At 41.3% G+C, this 21,304-nt stretch overlaps 1 protein-coding gene across 1 annotated transcript; it reads right to left on the minus strand.

Moving 5' to 3' along the window:
* Window positions 1–1,505: 1,505 nt before the first annotated feature.
* Window positions 1,506–19,683, minus strand: LOC124138568 (DNA replication licensing factor mcm4-A-like). The gene is made up of 18 exons (XM_046505288.2): window positions 19,594–19,683; window positions 17,836–17,946; window positions 16,718–16,753; window positions 16,333–16,512; window positions 15,414–15,589; window positions 14,519–14,725; window positions 13,128–13,362; window positions 12,500–12,742; window positions 11,222–11,456; window positions 10,048–10,139; window positions 8,231–8,333; window positions 7,269–7,445; window positions 6,950–7,043; window positions 6,580–6,734; window positions 6,042–6,159; window positions 3,911–4,152; window positions 2,361–2,571; window positions 1,506–2,025 (listed from the first exon to the last, which is right to left on the minus strand). Exons 2-18 carry the CDS (start codon window positions 17,930–17,932, stop codon window positions 1,930–1,932), a joined length of 2,697 nt encoding a protein of 898 aa, XP_046361244.2. The 5' UTR covers window positions 17,933–17,946; window positions 19,594–19,683; the 3' UTR covers window positions 1,506–1,929.
* Between the last annotated feature and the right edge of the window lie 1,621 nt (window positions 19,684–21,304).

Genomic DNA, 21,304 nt, shown 5'->3' on the forward strand with positions numbered 1-21,304 from the left:
AAGTGGTGATCCTTAGCATGGCACGATGACAATCAAGTCACCAAGCCTGACCGTTTAGTCATCTCTTGTGACAAACGTGGGTTTTTGGAGACCTTTACCTGGAATATCCCTTCCTGTGAAGATCCAGGTTACAATTGGTCAAGAGGTCTTGTAAGAGATAACCATCGGGATTGGTGGGTCAAGCTTGCGAATTTGCTTGATGTGTCATCATATCCCCATTGCATAGATCCATGCACGATCTCAATCACTGGGTCGTCTGGTTCGGACTTATTACTTACAGACTGATGTCTTATGGCAGGAATACACGGAGTGTGGCGTTAAACTAACGTCTAATCCCGGGATCGAACCTTGCAAGTTACTCAACTCAGAATCACTGATGGGAGTAGACCAGTAATGTTTTCCCTTTTTCTATTTCAACCCATTCAACTAGTTGTACGAGGTGAGTAAATGGATCAATGGTCGATCAATAAGTTGCTGTAATATATATGTAACAAATATAACAAGAGAATATCTCCTGCAATACATAAAGTAGTGTGTGATCCCTCGCAATGGTGTCCAAATAACTGATCACCTACCAAAAGAAATGCAAACCTTAGAAACAGAATGTTTCCAACACTCAATGACAAATTTAACAAACACTCAAGTGTTATCACGATATGCTGCACGTGATTTCCAAACTTCAGATGCACCATTTGTCTTGTGCACGATTAGCTATAGAGTCACATGTGATACAACATAACAGGCAAGTATATATCCAAATCAAAGGCCATCACTGTTATCTGTGTGCCAAGGTTTGTTCAGTAACCACCATTTTCCAGCCATGGAAATTTGAAAACTTCTCAAAGTTCACCATTAGACCTGTCCATGTGCCAAGTTTACTGAGGATATATAGTAGCATTTGCACAGACAAAGAAGGGAAGGTTAGATCTAGTACAATCTCATTACAATCAGATCTTAGTTCTCGCTACCGCTAAATACGGGTCACTTCAGACCGACCTTGCATGAACTTTGACCGACCAATGGAATGACCAATATCAGAAGGCAGCTTTCTCGTGCTTTACCGCACTAATTTCAAATTGGCGACTACACTTCGAAACATATTTTCTCAAATTCTCTATTACAAATTTGAAACCTGAACAAAAGAGCATTCTGGAATGGCTAATAGATGGTCTAGGTTGTATGGATTCAGTTGTTAAACCCGTAACTATCGTTCGGAGTTAAAAGTTTTCGAGGTTGCATGATTAGCAATCACATTCCGACTGTCACTTTCATAATCTGGTAAGCGATGCTCTGATTGGTCGAACGGGATGTCCCCAGATCTTTGTTTTGCAGTAGCAAGAACTGAGGTCTGATTTCAATGAGATTGGATCTAGCAATCTGGTGAAACATGCCTGGTGGACCAAGGGATGCAACTCTGAATAGTAAAGGCACTATTTCAGAAACACAAATGTGCACAACTATTGCTACAGCACCAAATAAATGTTATAGCATGTTAAGAACACACATTTTCCATATAAAAGTCTTTTATTCCAATCAGCGCTTTTACAGGAACATAAAGTGTTTGAATGTACAGCTATGTACAGATACCCAAGACTCTGGGTGCTTTACAGGTAAATGCAATGTTGGTATCCGAGGACCATCTCCACAATACTTCATCCATAACAAGTGTCTATACAGGTAAATGCAACATTATCAGAAAAACTTCAAATATCCATTAAATTCAGTAACAATTTCTATACAAGTAAATGCAATTGGTATCCGAGAACATCCAAATATTCATGATCGATTCTGTACAGAGAAAAGCAGTTCTTGCATCTGAGAGTACTGTCACTGCTTTCCAATTATTTACACATGTTTTAATGTGACATGTCACACTGTAACTGGCCCAAATTCACGGTTGAGTGTCGTCTTGTGACAATCACATGGCAGTTATGTGCACAGTCGAATGACCTTGTTGGTGACGATCAGGAAATCTTCATCCTGTAGTTCTTTGAGAGCTTCATCGAACATGTCTCGTGTGATTGGCTGAAATTAGATAATTTACATAGTAATAAGGTTGCAAGTTCTTTAAGATTTTTTAAAGCTGATTTTGTTGAATCAAAAGCCAACACCGTGGTTAAAAGACCCTCTAAATTCAAACACGACACTGTAAGACTGAGTGAATTTGGTTTTACGCCTCTTTTAGCAATATTCCAGCAATATCATGGCAGGGGACACCAGAAATGGGCTTCACACATGGTACCCATGTTGGGAATCAAACCCGAGTCTTCAGCGTGACAAGCGAAGTAAGGGATTAAGAGGTCTCTACCAAATAAACAGTAGCAATCCATCATTTCGTATGAAGCTAAAATAAAACTTACAATGTCAGACTTGTCCCTGAAGTCTTCGTACAGCTTGCCATGTTTGAGACTTGGAACCTTCCCCTTGGACTGAATCAGTTTCTTCAACACCTGTGCCACCTCTGCCTTGCGTTTCCTAGCAGCACCGCTGATGCCCGTGGTCAGAATGGAGATGTCGATCTTGCCCGTTGACGGGTCCACTGCAGCCTGCTTCAAGGCCTCCTTGTACAGCCTGGGAAACAAACCGGGCACTTGTTTGAGCATGTGATGTTACGTGTATCCCTTGATTATTGCATAATCTCTATCAGTTTGCCATATCCTAAACTGACTATTTAAAAGTAACCATTGCCCAGTTATCTTATTGTCTGCCCAAAGATGAAAAAAGATAGTACTTGTTACCCTGAGCTCAGCGTTATAGGGACAAAACAAGGACTGGTTGGCTCGGAGTCTGATTGGGGTATCTATGTTGAAACTACACCATGGTATCTCAATACGCAAGCACAATAAAACCAGTCTGGACTAGTACAAGCAGATACATACAATGCTGTATACAACAGGAATGATCTTGTCCGTGCCATTAAACTCCATTTAAATTCTCTCATAACAAATAGAAGTCACACCCTCTTCTTGCAGCCATATTAAACTAGAAAGTGTTTTTACTCGTAAAAACATATGTCTCCCCCCACTCCCCTAACCCCCATTCATTCGTTTACTTCACGTTAAACCCCATCTCTTCATTCCCACCCTCCATTACTAAATAACAGAGACAAAAATAGAACTCCTAGAAATTTAAAACAACTAATGGGCACCACTTCAGTGCTGGGTTAATGTGTATACAAAGTTTCGCGAAAAAATATTAAACGGTTTCCGAGTTATGGTCAGGAAACAAAGCTTACCCCCATTCAGAGTCTATGTTCAACTTATCTCCATGGAAACGAGAAAAAATAAAAATGTCAAAAATCTCTAAATAGCAAAAGGCACCACTTCAGGGCTGGGTTAATGTGTATACAAAGTTTCGCGAAAAAATATTAAACGGTTTCCGAGTTATGGTCAGGAAACAAAGCTTACCCCCATTCAGAGCCTATGTTCAACTTATCTCCATGGAAACGAGAAAAAATAAAAATGTCAAAAATCTCTAAATAGCAAAAGGCACCACTTCAGTGCTGGGTTAATGTGTATACAAAGTTTCGTGAAAAAATATTAAACGGTTTCCGAGTTATGGTCAGGAAACCAAGCTTACCCCCATTCAGAGTCTATGTTCAAGTTATCTCCATGGAAACGAGAAAAAATAAAAATGTCAAAAATCTCTAAATAGCAAAAGGCACCACTTCAGTGCTGGGTTAATGTGTATACAAAGTTTCGCGAAAAAATATTAAACGGTTTCTGAGTTATGGTCTGGAAACGGTGGGAACGCCGACGGGAACCGTGCCAAAAACAATATGTCTCCCTCCATTCTGGGGGAGACATAATGACCGTCACAACCCTGTCATTTCTCTTTTTGATAACTGACTCTTTACGAAATGGTTCTAAAGATCTTTCCTGTCAAAAAAACCCACTGAACGATTCCTCACCTGCGACCTTCTTCAACATCTGCCACCTCAACGGTCTCTGACAGCCTCATTCTGGCATGTGCCTCTGCCAATCGGATGAGAGATTCCAGCTGCCGAGGGTAGGCGGACACCTGGCCTCTGCTGCTGCCGACCTTCCTCATCTCGACATATGCCTGGATGAAGGCCTGACCAGCATCCTCGTCAATCCTGGGGTTGATGTAGCGCTTGGCGTACCCGATGTAGTCCTTCAGTATAGACATGTCCTGGAGACAGAAGTGGGGTGACAGCTTGTTGTCAGACAGTCTGGTTTTGATGCGACTTTAAACAGTATTTCAGATAGTTGTATCGCAGTGTGTCCACAGGCAAGGAGATTAACTGAGTGTATAAGTCCAGTGTCCACACTTGCCGAACTAGGCTGAAGTTTCTGGGCTCAGTCGTAGGGCCACCAGTGGCTATTATGTCCCTATTATCACCTCTCATATCACTTCCATTTGTTTCAAAAAAATATTTCCGGTTGAAGATAATCTGAGCGATTATTAAGATCAATATTGTAATAAAACGGGTCTTACTTGTGAAGTGCATCTATTCATGTGAGCACCTTGATTAAAAGTATGAAAACATTTGGAACATTTTTGTTGATGCAGAGTGGTCGGTACACAGGTTTGCAAATCGACCGAAATCTGCACTGCAGTTTACGAACAGGATGTTGATTTTGTTACGAGATTTTGTTTGGACTATGCATAGACTCGTTAGTCCATCTAAAATATCTCATAATTCCAGCCTAGTTCGGCAAGGGTGGAAATTGGACTTTTTTCGTCATTTCATTACCTTTGCCTTGAAGATGGCAGACATTAGACAATTTGCCACTTTGGTGAAACCTAAGAGTGAATGAGTGACTTTGGTTTAACGCCGCTTTTAACAGTATTCCAGTTATATCGCGGCGTGACAGCTTAATGTGGGAGGAAAGTCCGAAGTGATGCAGGTGTCAGACGTTTACCACTTCGGTGAAACCCACAAGAACGGGTATGGTGCTGACAAACTTAGAAACATAATCGTGTCGAACCGGGATTTGAACCCACAATCATAGGTTTCTGGCGTGCCCAAGGGACGCAACTCTGCACAGCGAATCGCAGCACCTTAGACGACTGGGCCACCCGTGACCCTCGTGAAACCTAAGAGAACAGTATGGTCCCAAAAAAACTAAGTAACATAATCAGGGCAACTATAATTTGAACTACGATCATACATTTCTGGCTAATCTAAAGGACACAACACAGCAAATTTCTGCTTCTCAAGACACCCATGTTCCTTATAGGGTTGAGGCACATAATATGGAGGCAGTAACCATGGTAACAAAAAGCATATCCCACACTTCATGTGCGAGTGAATGTTGTTTTGTGCCACAGCAGTATTCCAGCTGTATCACAGGCCTGTAAACATTCAGGTATTTGCCAGCCAAATGAATGTTGCGCATTCACAAAGATCGATGAAGTTTGGGTGGGATTTAATCATCCACTCATACAGTGTCTCAGCCACCTGTCCTAATTTGTTGGCCCTTGCACCCAGCAGGGGTACTAGGGATATAGACACATGATTTCTAGTTTCAGCAGCAAAGACTTTGCACCAATACCAAAGGAAGGTTAACCAAGAACTCCTATACCAGGTAGAACCACCATTCAACTCTGTCATTAATCCGTTTTTGGACTAGTTGCATATGTAACAATGCTACGCTTTACGACTTTTCACTAATCACTATTGAATAACTGTCTGACACTGCCCTGAAAGTCATATCCACAATCTAAATCAAGTCCTGTTCTTTAGATTGACTTTCAAAACACTTGAATAATCTGCCAGCTGGAATCATAGAGTACCAAAGAGTGAGTGAGTATGGTTTTACGCTGCTCTTAGCAATATTTCAGCATTATCACAGTGGGGGACACCGGAAAATTGGCTTCACAAATTGTACCCATGTCAGGAATCGACCCCAGGTCTTCGGCTTAATGAGCCAACGCTTTAACCACTAGGCTACCCCACCGCCCCAGATTCCCAAAGAGGCTTGAGTGAGTGAGTGAGCATGCATAAAGCTTGGCTGGACAATTTTTCACCGAGGTGCGGGGATACTGTGCCCCTTCCCTCCCTGTGTTTATCATACCAGGTGTTCGTCCTGGGAGTCTTCTGGACTCTTGAAGTAGAGAGATACAAGATGGTTGGCCAGTCGTCTGTCGTACAGCTCGTCCTGAGGGTCCAAGATCAAAAAGATCAGATCAAATCTGAAAAGCAAAAGAACCTGATAGAGTGACTCATACGGATAATACTAATCAGTGATGTGTAAGCATGGGGTGGGTACTGGGGGTCTCTTCTGCCCTGGAATCCCCACAGGGAGAAAAGCATGTGGTACTGGGGACCTATTCTGACCCAGAATCCCCACAGGGAGACAAGCATGGGGTACTGGGGACCTCTTCTGCCCTGGAATCCCTACAGAGAGACAAGCATGGGGAACTGGGGACCTCTTCTGACCTGGAATCCCCACAGGGAGACAAGCGAGGGGTACTGGGGATCTATTCTGCCCTGGAATCCCAACAGGGTGACAAGTATGGGGTACTGGAGACCAATTCTACAGTAGAATCCCCACTGGAGATATTGAGGGCCTATTCTGCCCCTGATTCCGCCCTGGTTTTGCTATAGCTCACCTGGACAGCAGGGTATGTGGCAGCAGGATGTTCTCGGTGATGGTGCGGTTCTTGTTCCACTGGGAGTCGACCGGGTTGGCCGCAGCCAGGATGGACGTTCTCGCGTTCAGGGAGCAGATGATCCCAGCCTTGGCAATGGACAGTGTCTGCTGCTCCTGTTGAGACGAAGGAGAAACTAGTACCTCTTGTCAATATACCAAGTCTGGTACAATTGTTGTAAAGCAAGCTTAACTTATGACAGCCAATACGCAGTAATATCTTCTGACAACACAATTGATGGCAGTAACACAACAGTAGCAATTCTCACAACACAACACTAGCAATTCTCAAAACACAACACTAGCAGTGCTCCTCACAACTGACTACTTACCATAACTTCATGAAGAATTGAGCGAGTGCTGTCATTCATCTTGTCAAACTCGTCAATACAGCACACTCCGTTGTCACTCAACACCAATGCGCCACTGCAAAACATATCTTATCAGTTAATGACATATAATCAGTAAACATTGAAGGGTATTTTGCAACATTATTCTGAGGAAGTGATAAAAGTTCAACATCAATATTTAAACAATGCTCCATCTGGGGTCACCATGTACTTTACGATGTTGGGCACAAGCACAGTGTGAGCCATGTTTTTTTAAAACTACCCTATGTTCCCGACCTAATAAGGAGGCAAATAAACTTACGTTTGAAGAACCAACTGTCTTGTCTCTGGGTCCTTTGTGACATAAGCTGTGAGACCAACAGCACTTGACCCCTTGCCGGAGGTGTACTGACCTCGAGGTACCAGGTGGTGGACGTACTGTAGCAGTTGTGACTTGCTGGTACCGGGGTCGCCACACAGCAAGATGTTGATCTCAGATCTGAAGGTAGAAACAGACAAACTAAAATAACAGAGTGAGTTGGGTTTAAGGCTGCTTTTACCAGCATTCCAGTTATATCGCGGTGTTCAGCTTAATGTGGGAGGAAAGCCCGAAGTGATGCAGGTATCCAGATGTTTACCACTTCGGTGAAGCCCACGAGCACGGGTATGATGCTGACAAACCAAGAAATATAATCGGGATTCAAACCCACAATCATTGGTTTCTGGTGTGCCCAAGGGACACATCTCTGCAGTGAATTGTGGCACCTTAGACGACTGGGCCACCCGTGCCCCCATGAAAAACATAAGAAAATAATCAAAGTTGTGTTTAAAATTAAGAATGAGGTCCATGGGTCCTTACTGTAAACCTAATGGTGATACTTGATATCAAATGAAATGACTGAGTAGGGTTTATGCCCCTTTTAGCAATGTTGCAGCAATATCACAGCTGGGATTACACCTCAACCACTAGGCTACCCAACATACCAAATCACATCTAACCCATGGATATGTTTAAGCACACATATCAAGTAGTGCACTGTGTTGAAGGCTCAAAGCTTTCAGGATTCTGTGCACTGGATTTTTCAGCGATGCCACATATTTATCTACTGGAAGCATTCGTTGTGTGCTTCATGTATGCTTTATATCTGATATGGGGCAGTAAATTTAAAGGGACCTCAAAAGATATTGGTTGTCTGCGAGTATACCGTATTTTCTTGAGTATAGTGCGCACCGAGGGAAGTAGGATATGAGTGGGATTTGGATGGGGAGGGGGAAGTTTATTACCTGAACTTCCCTCTGCCAGCGTTAGTGAAATCCTTTCGACATCCGCCAAACAACTGCATCAGGATGCCCTTCTTGATATCTTCGTTCTCGTAGATGCTGGGAGCTGGAGAGAGAAGACATTGTGTTGATGAGGATACAAGTACACCAGGGTTTTGCATAAGAAGTAGTACCTCCGTGCCGTAATCAGACTAATTAGTTCAGACATTTTGCTGAAGACAATGGTAATAGCATCTGCTCATGTCTCTTTCTCCTGTATCATTACCAAATTTTAAAATTAATCATTAAAAAAAACCCAACAAAAACCCAAAAAAAACTCCATGGTCAGGTGGTAGAGCAGAAGGTGCGGGTTTGATTCCCGGTCACGTCATTCCAAAAGACATTAAAAGATGGTACTTGTTGATGGTACTGCCGCTCTGGCTAAAACAAGGATTCGTTGGCTGGGAGTAAGTATACTGTGTCTGAGTGGGGTATTCCTGTTAAACTGTGGAATGGCATCTCAGTAGGCTAGCACTGTGAATCGGCATCAGTCCTGACCTGTACAAGCAGCCACACACACAGGTGCATGCACGCCGCTATATAAGTGCATTAATCTTGGACGTGACGTAAACCCCATTTCACCTCGCCCTTAACAAAAAAAATGAATTCGCCAAAATCATCTGCTGGAGGCTTTATGGGAGTTAATTATGGAAAAGACTGCATCAAGGACAAAGGGGCATAACTCTAGATTTATTTACTCTGGCTCCTCAACTGTACATTTGGGCAAAACATTAATGGCAAGTTGAGCACCACAAGTTTCATAGTTTTGCTTTAAAATAACTTTGTTTACATTAAGTGTTAGCCTCTACAAAGAGTCACCTCCAAAGAGCCATCACTCCACTTACCACTGCAATAGTATACGCATATACATGAAACTGGGTCTTGAGGAATTTGACCTAAATTTGCTGTTGACATTGAGCATGTCTCGATACATCACTGCTATATGCTGAGGTGAAATGGGGCTTAACGACGCATCCAAGATTATTCGACTCAGACAGCCACGTGTCTGCTTGTACTAGTCCGGATTAATGCCAATTTTATAATGCCAGCCCAATGAGATACCCTGCCGCAGTTTGACTCCAAGCCGACCAGTCTTGATTTAGCACCTTAATGCCAAGCGCAACAACAAGAACCATCTTTTAACGTCTTTGGTATGGTCAGCATCAAGTGGTAAATGTCTAAGACCTACAAAACTTCATACACTCCTCCTACATCAAGCGGACAGCCACGATCGAACTGAAATACTGTTTATACAGCGTTAAACCAAACTCAAGTCTATTTGCCAAAAATGAAAAAAATTAAAATCTGACGTGGGGAACAGCCCTGACCAATAACAGACCAACAAGTTTCGTTCAAGTTTTGAAAAAAAAGCCAAATTTGATAGCTGCTGATTCAAATTTTGTGATGTGCAACTGTCAATGAGTCAATAATTACCGACTTCCATAGAGCCTTTGCTTCAGTCTTACTATATAGCAATGTGTGTGCATGTGTGGCTGCTTGTACTAGTCCAGACTAAAGACAGTTTTATAGTGCTAGCCCACTGAGATACCATGCCGTTGTTTAACATGAATACCCCACTGAAACACAGTATACTGACTCCGAGCCGTCCAGTCTTGTTTCAGCACCTTAAAGGGTAACAACAAGTACAATCTTTAAATGTCTTTGGTATGATGCAGCCAGGGATCGAACCCACAACCTTCCATTCTCTGGGTGGACGCTCTACCACCAGACCACGGAGGCAGTTCACGGCTATATAACACTGTAAGTAGTTAATGGTGTACCTATCGCCCTGGCCAGTCTCTCATAGACATCCGACTTCTTTGACAGCTCCTTAATCAGTTCTATTCTCTCTTCAGGGAATCGGGCTTCATTGCTGAAATATGGAGCAGGATTATGCAAACACATTCACCACACAGTGTACACGTTTATCACAACACTGACCATGTAAATAAATAATTCAGATTTATTTTTTCTTTTCAGTTTTCTAAAGAACTGTCATAATCTGTTACATTCGTATCTCTGATCGATTTCTAATGTATGACAACAGGACCTAGAAATTATTTCTTTGAATCATGAATTGTGATTGGACCAAAAGCATATTCTTAAATAGGACTGTAATAAACCCTCTCATTGGCTGCTTTGACAACCCTTGTCATTGACTGTGATGGGTGTTCTTATATTGGAAGTATTTATATATTCTTGTATTCAAACCATTTGGTCACACTTTACACAAGGGGCGGTCGGGTAGCCTAGTGGTTAAAGCATTGGCTCGTCAAGCCAAAGACCCGGGTTCGATTCCTGACATGGGTACAATGTGTGAAGCCCATTTCTGGTGTCACCCGCAGTGATATTGCTGGAATATTGCTAAAAGCGGCGTAAAACCATCCTCACTCACTCTCACTTTACACAACTGAATATGAATGACAGTATTAGTGTTCTCCAAAAAACCCATTAAAATGATAAATTTGCAGGCATGTGAGGGGTAGGTTTAACAAATTTGTATATAGCAACCAGGGCTTGCTCCTTTCAAAACTTACTGGCCCTTTCCAGACTATTGGCCAACAACTAAATGATGGAGGCTGCAAAGCGGCCAAGCCCAAGCACATATCAACCCAGTTACTCGAAAATTTTGAACTCCTCACCCTTTTCCTCCAATCTTGGCATCTATTTGCCTCATTTCGTGGCGATTTATGAACAAATCAAGACGTTGTCTAACACAACATTACAGAAATATCCTAAATATTTTCTCATAAAAATTACATGATTCCCGAGCAGTGACCATACATGGAGAAGGGGTCAAATTTTGACTGACCAGATGGGCCATCTCCTTTACACCTCAGCCAGGCTTTTGTAATTATAACTGGCCATGGGCCAACAGTTAAATCAAACCCTGCATGTTACGCTACATGAATTTAGCAATCAAGTACCCTGGATGTATCTCTGGTAACCCCTTACCCATCCTCTTCATCCACCTCTCGCAGCCGCTTCTGATCCACCTTGCGGAAGTGGACGACATCGATGTGGGTCTTGTACACCGACTTCACATTCCTCATCTTGGGGTTGACCCTGAGGGGTGTGGCCCTGTAGATGCCAGTGACGGTCACTCTGTCGCCAGGCTGGACGCGGTCCACTAAGTCGTTGTGGGCATACAGGATGACGGTGTGGGGAGTCTGACCAGGGGGCATGTCCTCTGTCAACACAAAACATTTCATTTCAGGATTTGACAGCACAGGATCGGTTTAACGTGTCATCAGAAATAACTGGATTAGAAACGCTTACTTTAATTTCATTCGATAGGCTAGTATACCAGTAGAAATTCAGAAACGAGTGAGTGAGTGAGTATGGTTTTACGCCATTTTTAGCAATATTCCAGCAACATCACGGCGGAACCAGAAATGGGCTTCACACATTGTACCCATGTCTGGAATCGAACCCTGGTCTGCGGCGTGACGAGCGAACACTTTAACCACTAGGCTACCCGAACGCCACAGACATAATGCCCAAGGCAGCCATACCTTAACTTTTGAAATTTAACAGCAGAATGTTTGTTGTTCAATGCCAGCTATATTCCAACACGTGTGTCGGTCAGTAGATAATCATATTTGTACAATACACAATACAGCAGCTGATCCTTGACATCAGGACTGACATCTTTCTGAGGGAAGGGAGTTAACAGACTATAAAAGTCCAGTCCAGTCCTCCCTAGACGAACTAGGCTGGAATTGTGGCTGGACTAACGAGTCTATACGCAGGCAAATCAAAATCATGTAGCGAAATCAACATCCGGTTTGTAAAATGCTGTGCAGATTTTGGATGTTTTAAATCAAGGTACTCATGTGATTTGATGAAGTAACACCCGTTTCATTACAATATAGGTCATGATTATCAATTAGATCATCTTCACTGTGTGACGCCATTTTATTTGAAGCAAATGCAAGTTATATGATGTGGGATTTGATTGGTCAGTAGCAGGGACATGGAAGGGATGTTAACTCTCAATAGCAACTGGTGGCGCTACGATCGAGCACAGAAATTCCAGCCTAGTTCGGCAAGGGTGGAAACTGGACTTTTAAAGTCAGTTAACTCCCTTGCCTCAGGAGGATGCAGGAACGAGGGCAATCCTTCAGATCACATACTGGTACTACTCTTACGACAAGCCCCTGGTACTGGTGACCTGTCAACCTTTCTGCTTTGGAATCCTGTGAGGGTTTATCAGACACAAGTGACGTTTACCTGGAGATTCCTGGAGCTTGATCATCTGTTTGTCACTGAACTGAGAGCGGTTGTGCACCAGTGTGAAGGAGTGGTTGGTGTTGCAGTTGGTACAGAGAGTCGGCTCAGCGATACGGCCACGGTCGATCTCCACCGACTTGGAGCTGGAACACACATGACACCGGAAGAACGCTTCTCTCATTTCGGGGATCAGAGATGACAGTCGGATCACCATTCCACCGATTGTCAGCAACTTGTCAATATCTGAAACAAACACGTACATATTTTTTAATCTTAGTCCACGATTCATTTATTTGTTGGATCACAGATTTTCTTAGTCATAGTCCGAGAAGGAATACAAATTATATAAAAAGTATATAAAAAGTATATAAAAAGTATATTAAAAATTTATAAAAATTATAAAAGTCTGTGTGGCAAGGACAAGGGACATAACTCTAAATTTATTCTGCAAACATCAACATTTCAACAATGTATTAGAATGGTCTCCACCAATCCATATATCCATATGCAATTGTCCTCATTGACATGAATAATTATAGATGACAAAAAAACATACGTAAAAACAAAAACCTCAACAGTCCCTCAGTACCCACCCAACAAACATGGACTTCACACACTGTAAACATACCTTCAGGATTGAGTGATCTCATGTTTTTCGTCTTGTCAGAATTAAACGGTCTGACTTGGATGGTATGGTTAAGGACAGCATCTGGGTATTTTTCAAAGAACATTTCGTTGACGGCCATATCGAATGTGGGAATGACTTCCTGTGGGTAGTTGACCAGCTGACGGTACACCTCCGTGTCAAACTCCTGCAGGTGCTTGCTGTTGATGTTCAGGAATGGCTCTCCAATTGCATTGATCTGAAACGGATGTGATCAACGCTGCATTGCATGTTAGACTAAAAATATTCCTGATAAGATTTGGTTGTACTGCGCCTCTGTACCCCTCCAGCAAAGTCAAGGGGGACATAATCACATCTGGCCAGGCAAAACAGTGGTTGATGTCATGAGCAACGCCCCATTCTGTCGAGGTATGATGACCATTGTAATTGAGTCACCCTTACAATAAGTAACAAGAGTTTGCCACTAACATGGCTATATCCCCCGCCCCTGTTGCAGAATTTATGACATAATTAAATCTAAACAAAGCCTAACCTTTTTTAGCCGAGGTGATACTTGTCATGGAAATTGTAAAAAAAAGAAGAGTTTGGAACCTAAGTCCATCTTGTTGCCATGGAAACATAACAAAATAAGAATTTCAAAAATTTCTAAATAGCAAAAGGCACCAGTTCAGCATGAACCTGACAAACCTGCAAAGTTTCATGAAAAAGTATTGAACGGTTTATGAGTTATGCTCCAGAAACGAACCCTACCCTTACAGAACATAAGTCCATTTTGTTGCCATGGAAACATAAAAAATAAAAAAATTTAAAATTTCTAAATAGCAAAAGCATGTACTTGACAGACCTGCAAAGTTTCATAAAAATATTGAACGGTTTCTGAGTTATGCTCCGGAAACGAAACGTGACGGACTGAGCCCGTTTCTATATTCCCCCGCCAACTTTGTTGGGCTGGGGAAAATAATAATGTCCACCTGTTCTCAATAAGGACAGAATCATTAACAAAATTGTTTCACTGTATGGGTTCAAAATCATTATGTGTGAGTGAGTGGGTTTAATGCCGCTATTAACACTATTCCAGTTATATCACAGCATGTCAGCTTGATGTAGGAGGAAAGCCCAAAGAGATGCAGGTCTGAGACGTTTACTACTTTGGTGAAACCCACGATAACGGGTATGGTGTTGACAAACCTAGAAACATAATTGGGGCGAACTGTGAGTTCAAACCCACAATCCAAAGTTTCTGGACTGCCATAGGGACACAACTCTGCTAAGGGAATTGCACTGCGCACCCCATGCCCCACCAAAACATGAATGTGGTTAAAATTTGAATGAAATTAAAACTGAACCCAATTCTTTGACATTTGGAATTCACAAATAATTGAATGGATTTGTACCTCAGCCAATCTCTGCAGATAGTACGGTTCGTTGATATCCATCCCTGCAAACTGCTCATCGTCTGCGACGTCATGGTCGATGTATTTGGTGATGAAACGCTTGAATTTGTCCTTGCACTGTTCGATGTCCACATCTGTTCCCCAGATAACCAACTGAGGTCCACTGTTCGAGTCCGTGCCAAGCTCGCTGGTCACACGAGTGGGTTCCTACAAAACATGGAATGGGTTTGGGAACTTGAAATCATTTGTTAAAAAGCATTTGTTCGTTGTTTAATGTCACACTCCAGCATCCTGTAATTAATCAAGTGGACAAGATGATCCAGTGATCGATAGTATGAGCAATGATCCACGTGATTGGGGTATAATTTTTACGCCAAAAGAGTAATGGTTGGCATCACAACTGATTTATTTGAGTGAGTGAGTGAGTTGGGTTTAACGCCACTTTTAACAGTATTCCAGTTGCATCACAGCGTGTCAGCTTAATGAGGGAGGAAAGCCCGAAGTGATGCGGGTCTCAGGCGTTTACCACTTCGGTGAAACCCACGACCACGGGTATGGTGCTGATAAACCCTGAAACATAATCGGGGTGAAACGGGATTCGAACCCACAATCATAGGTTTCTGGCGTGCCCAAGGGACGCAACTCTGCCCAGCGAATCACTGCGCCTCAGACGACTGGGCCACTACTGCCCCCACGATTTATTTGAAGGTCAAGGGTGGCTAATTTTAGATCGTGAGAACCACGAGAATAGATCCAGGGGTTAGTGTAGGTTTACCAAAATAGGAGTCCTGCAGATATAGAGAATGTTGAGAAAGGTGAAGAACAGTTTCAAAGGGGAATTGAGTGAATTTGTAAAAACATTTTCTTAATTTTGTTTTAAACATAGATTCCTTACAGATGGTTCGGACCCTCCAATTGCCACTTGTTTCATTTTCTTGCTGCTCCGTATGTCCGATCGGTGTCTGACCGGGGTCTGGCCAAGCCCTGGAGTGCGGGGAGTGCCAATACCGCCCCGGGAACTTGGGGTGCCATAGTTAAGAGGAGAGCTCAAATCGATCTCGCTTGTAGGAACTGAAAATTAAAAGGAATATTGTGAAATTATGTCTTGAGTTTAACACAGTCAGCAAACTATGAATCATATCACAAGAGCAAAAACTAGTTTGATAGCAAGTCAGGTTAAAATTGACACTGTCAGTCGAGTCAGAGTGCTTAACCAAGATCCAAATTGTATTCAGCCCTTTTGAAATCAAACAAGTATCAACAAGTTCTTTTCAGCCATATCAGAAACAGTTGTGTGGCAGTAGATCTGTTAAGTTTATCTAATTGTCAGTGGCAGTAAATGTCCGAGTGGCTCGTAAAATATCAAGTGCTGTAGTTGCAAATTGTGACAGGAAGTGTGATTTAGAGTTATCTGCCTTTGGTTGTTTACAAACTCAGGACAGATTTCATCGTTCAAGAAATTTTGTGATGTAGCAGTTTCTAGAAGGCTGGCTGTACCTACATGAGAGTGACAGGCGTCAAATAGAGGCCTCGTATGACTTGACTTGCATCTTATCTACCGACAAATGCAGACAGGATTCCTACCATATTCTGGATTCACAAGAACAGTAAAAATATTCTGGACATTTGTGAGTGTTGTTGATTATTCGTAATAGAGAGTGGTTATCATGGTTGTATACTGATTTTCCAATTTAGTTCTGTACAAACCAATTTCTGAGCTGACCTTTTTGTATCAATTTGGAAATCAACACGTAACACTATACTTAACAGTAGTCCGAGCCAGACTTTCAAATATTATCAAGTTGTTAACTTACTCCCATTCTTAGGACTTGAGAAGAGACTCTCGTCCCCAGCCTGCCCAGAGGGGGGTGAGGACGGCATGGGTGCGAGGTCGCTGCCGGGGGATGCATCAACTCGGCGGCGGCGGGATGGTGGCGAGGAACCTTCTCCAGTCTTCTTGGCAGACTTCTTGGCGCTGCCTCGTGTGGAAGAGGCTGAAGCAAAGCAGGATTTTATCTAGAATTTTTAACTAATTTCCCTTGGCAGATAAATTGGGAAAACAACCATTTTGTTTTGAATTGGGATTTTTAAATTCTAATTTCTATTTTTTATTTTCAGAGATACATCAACATTGCATTCAATGCAGATTGTTCCTTTCTACAGAAGTACACAGGTTTTAGAAAAGATCTTGCAACTTACGTGTACTAGCCCCGGATCGTGTGCTTCTACGAGATGCTAAAAGAAAGAACAATATATAACAGCACCTAATATTTGTGGGTGAAATACAAATCTAATATCTAATTGTGGTCAAATTGGACAAAGTAGTGCCAACCTCTTTATGCCAAAAATTACTGGTATGTCAGATAGCCACCCATCCCAGTGTTTTACCCGAGAGCAAAATGTCTTTATCACAAATGGAAACGGGCATCACAAAACACATATTTAACATCTGGGAATAAATTTCACACATTATCTTTGTTTGAGCTATTTTTACCTACAAATTCCGGAAATCTGTGTAGCAAGTTTCACCCGTTTTTTAAACCAAGGTGCGGAGGGAGATAAAAGATCTGTTGTAGCATTGCCATCTACTCAAGTCTTTTGCTTTGTTTGACGCTACTCAACAAATTCCAGCAAATATCACAACAGCCTGTAAATTATCATGTCTAGACCAGACAATCCAGTGAGCGATATTGTTAGCCATGTTGAAAGCTATTGGGGTACAAAGACAATCAACAGTCACCAAGCCTGATCAACATTTATTTGCTCGCCTCTTGCAACAACCAAAGGTTGTGGGGACCTTTCCGAACCCGGAATCCCAATGGGGGACTCCCCAATAGTAAAAGGGGATGTCACTCGTATTTCCTATGAATCGAAGACAATCAATTGTCTATTTGGTATGAGGTGAGGTGAAATTGGGTTTAACATCGCGTCCAAGATTATTGCCTTTATAAAGCGACGTGCATGCACGTGTGTGTGTGGCTGCTTGTACTAGTCCGGACTGATGCCGATTGATAGTGCTAGCTCACTGAGATACCATGCCGCAGTTTAACATGAATACCCCACTCAGACACAGTATACTGACACCAAGCCAAGTCCTTGTTTTAGCCCCTTAATGCCGAGCGCCAGACAGGGTAACAACAAGTACCATCTTTTAACGTCCTTTGGTATGACGCGGCCGGGGATCGAAACCCCGGACCTTCCGCTCTCCGGGCGGACGCTCTACCACAAGACCACAGAGGCGGCCTATTTGGTATGAGCCATTACAGACATCACATCTACCCAACACATTGTATTCATACAGACAGCTCAAAACCTACGCGTTCTCTGCCCTGGATCCTCGCTCTCAGTGGGGCTGCCAGGCTCAGAGCTGCGACCTCGCTTGCTACGTCGACGGGGTGTCGTAGGGGATGACATGTTCTCTTTCAGTTCTGAAAGTATGATAAGCTCATCACAACCCTGCATCGATGTCAACCAGGAACTTATTCTGTGACTATTAATCAGATAATAAAATTGCTCCAAAATGTAAGGAATATTTATACTGGTATTTTTAAAGAAACCTTTCATCATCAAAATTTGTATTCTTTCATCTGTTATCCTGGGGAGACACCTTTGGTCATCCATACAACTAGTCCACATATTGGACAAGTGGTTAATCTACAATAACTACACTTGGTGGGAAAACAATTAGATTTTCACTAGTCTCAGCCTAAACGAACAATACTCACTCAAGTCTCTGGAGACATTTAGAAGTGATACTTGTAAGGAAGAGAATTTATGGATGTCAACTTCTTTATTATCATAATTATGAGGACAGAGCTCCAGATAAACCATGCATCTGCGTAAAATATGCATCAGAAATGCAGAAATATGCAGTAAAATAAAATCCAAGCATATCAAATATGCAACGAACATTACAGTTATGCTACAAAAATAAAACTTGTGCGTATCATCAAAATATTGTGAGGTAACCCTGCGTATTCGATTAGAAAATCAGCAACTTATTTTGAAATAATAAACGGGCATTCCGTCAACCTTGCCAAACTCCACGATGACAGTTACATCATGATCATTTGCCATCACACTTTCTTGTGGAAGTATCGTGGTATTTTTGAGTCCTATAAAGCTCTCGAACCCATATGACACCAGTTTGCAGGGACTAGATGAATAGTGTTTTTAAATATTTAACTTAAATACCCACATGTGTAAAAACTAGTGGGTAACAGAAATTTGAATACCCAGATAGAATTACTGATACCCAATGATTTTAAAATGCATGGGTAAAATACCCACAACACCAAAAGCTTATCTGGAGCTCTGGAGGAACTAACTTCTTTGATTTATTATGTGTTCCTCATAATAAAGAAGTTGACGTCCATAAATTCTCTTCCTTATGATACTCATGTTACTCTGTAAATACAAAGTTATCATCCATTTTCAGTATAGGTCTGGACCATATCAATGAATCATCATGTATGGCTTAAAGATTTTTGTTGGGGGTGGGGTCTGAGAAACTATAAAATTATTCGTTGGAATTATTGATCCATCATGAAAGAACTACAAATAGGATCGTGAACAGTTTTCTATTTACAACCATAAATGCTGAAAGTAACAGCTCACACATCTTCACAAGAATACAGTCTAGCGTTAGAGTCAAGAGTTAACTTTAGGTGGCGCATTCGTCTCGATTGCTTCCTTGTACAAACATATCAGTCTGGGTATGAAAGAGACAGGTGTATGTTATGAAAACACTCTCGGTTATCTCAAAAGACATTACTTAGTGAAGAAGATAGTGATATCGAACGAGCTAACGAAACAAAACAATCAAACAAATCTATTAGTTAAAATATATTTACTTTGCATTAAAATAACACACCGTAGCCCAGCCACGCTCGATGGCTGACGAAGGAAACAAAATCAACAAGTTGAGGAAAATATTGGAGCTACCACAGCATAACTGATCACTGACAAGCATGATCGATGAGTTCCATTTGCAAAATTAACCGAAATCAAGTAAGAGAAGGCATATAATTATATTGATCACTGATCAAATTCAAAGAAATCTAGATTTCACTCACATTGCAAATTGTACAGCCTCTCTTCCACGACACACTTTCCCGCGGAATACACACAAAGCTGTCACGTGGTATATTTCGCGGGAAAAGAATTTCATGTGAAGGACGAATTGGGATTCTGTTACGAAAATTGAATAATGATTTATCTGAATGCCGAGTTGTGTAGTTGACAATGTACATGCTATCTCTAAGCATGTTCTATTATTTCACAATAGCAATGTACATACTTATTAACAAAAACGCTAATTAATAACTATAATTAGTGGCAATTCGATTTTTTTAACATCAACATAAGTCAATTTGTAGATATAACAAATCGAATCGTAGAAGATTGATTTCTAAAAATTGAACTTGTTATATCAACAATTCACTCCTGGCTACGTGCCACAGTGAATAAGCTTCTACTCAGCAATATTAATTTTGATGTCTGTCACGCGTGAAACTCTATGGATATATTTCTTTGTGTTTGTGTTTAACACATTTTTCTATCAAATATCCTAAACATGACATTCTTTTAATAAAACACTCCACAGATAGCCAAGGGGTCATTTCATGTGGAAATTGAAAAGGAGATATATTGATATCACAAATTCGAATTTTTATATCTTAAATTCGGCATTATGTTAAACGAATGTTTGATATCCCAAATATTCGATCTAAAAATATCTGAAAAACGAGTTTGTGGTATCAATAAATATTGATTGATATCAAATCGAATCTGTGCTATTTTGATTGTATGAACGAATATGGGGATAATAAACATGTTCACGACCTAATTTAATGGTGTCATTTATCACTGCATAAAGAAATCTAAAGAATAAATGTATGTTTCTTAAGGCCCACGGATGAATCATATTGTATGCTTCAAAAACATTTTAACATACGTATAACCAGAGCTCCAGATAAGCTTTTTGGTGTTGTGGGTATTTTACCCATGCATTTTAAAATCATTGGGTATCAGTAATTCTATCTGGGTATTCAAATTTCTGTTACCCACTAGTTTTTACACATGTGGGTATTTAAGTTAAATATTTAAAAACACTATTCATCTAGTCCCTGCAAACTGGTGTCGTGTGGGTTTGAGAGCTTTATAGGACTCAAAAATACCACGATACTTCCACAAGAAAGTGTGATGGCAAATGATCATGATGTAACTGTCATCGTGGAGTTGCTGATTTGCTAATCGAATACGCAGGGTTACTTCACAATATTTTGATGATACGCACAAGTTTTATTTTTGTAGCGTATCTGTAATGTTCGTTGCGTATTTGATACGCTTGGATTATATTTTACTATGTATTTCTGCATTTCTGATGCATATTTCACGCAGATACGCAGCTTATCTGGAGCTCTGGTATAACACGCGTTAAGTACAAATTTTGTGCGTAATTACGATCGAGAGTCACATTATTAATATCCACAAACAATGTTGGCCCATGGAACTGGTCATACAGAACATATTTTTGGCATTTACGAAAAAAAGTGTGATTTGTGAATTATTCACGTGTAAATTCCTGATTTACTTTTACACTTGACCCAACGACAGTCGTAAAGTGCAAAACAGAATAGCGGAAATAATATTTATAATTCAGGATTGTTAGTTCTTCATTATCATTAGATGAACATTTATGTAACGCAAAGCTCGTAAAAGTATCTACAGAGACACACTTACAAATAAACCACGATGTCGTAAAATGTATGAATGGAACCGCTT

The sequence above is a fragment of the Haliotis rufescens genome, unplaced genomic scaffold, assembly GCF_023055435.1.
Source record: "Haliotis rufescens isolate VD_foot unplaced genomic scaffold, xgHalRufe1.0.p SCAF_17, whole genome shotgun sequence".
NCBI classification, from domain to species: Eukaryota; Metazoa; Mollusca; class Gastropoda; order Lepetellida; family Haliotidae; genus Haliotis; species Haliotis rufescens.

Excerpts from the sequence above, each read along its gene's own strand:
- LOC124138568 (XM_046505288.2), bottom strand. The coding sequence starts at position 17,932 with ATGTCATCCCCTACGACACCCCGTCGACGTAGCAAGCGAGGTCGCAGC. Across the intron at positions 14,726-15,413 it reads TTGGAGGGTCCGAACCATCT|GAACCCACTCGTGTGACCAG; the intron begins GTAAGGAATCTA and ends CATGTTTTGTAG. Across the intron at positions 12,743-13,127 it reads GAGATCACTCAATCCTGAAG|ATATTGACAAGTTGCTGACA; the intron begins GTATGTTTACAG and ends TGTTTGTTTCAG.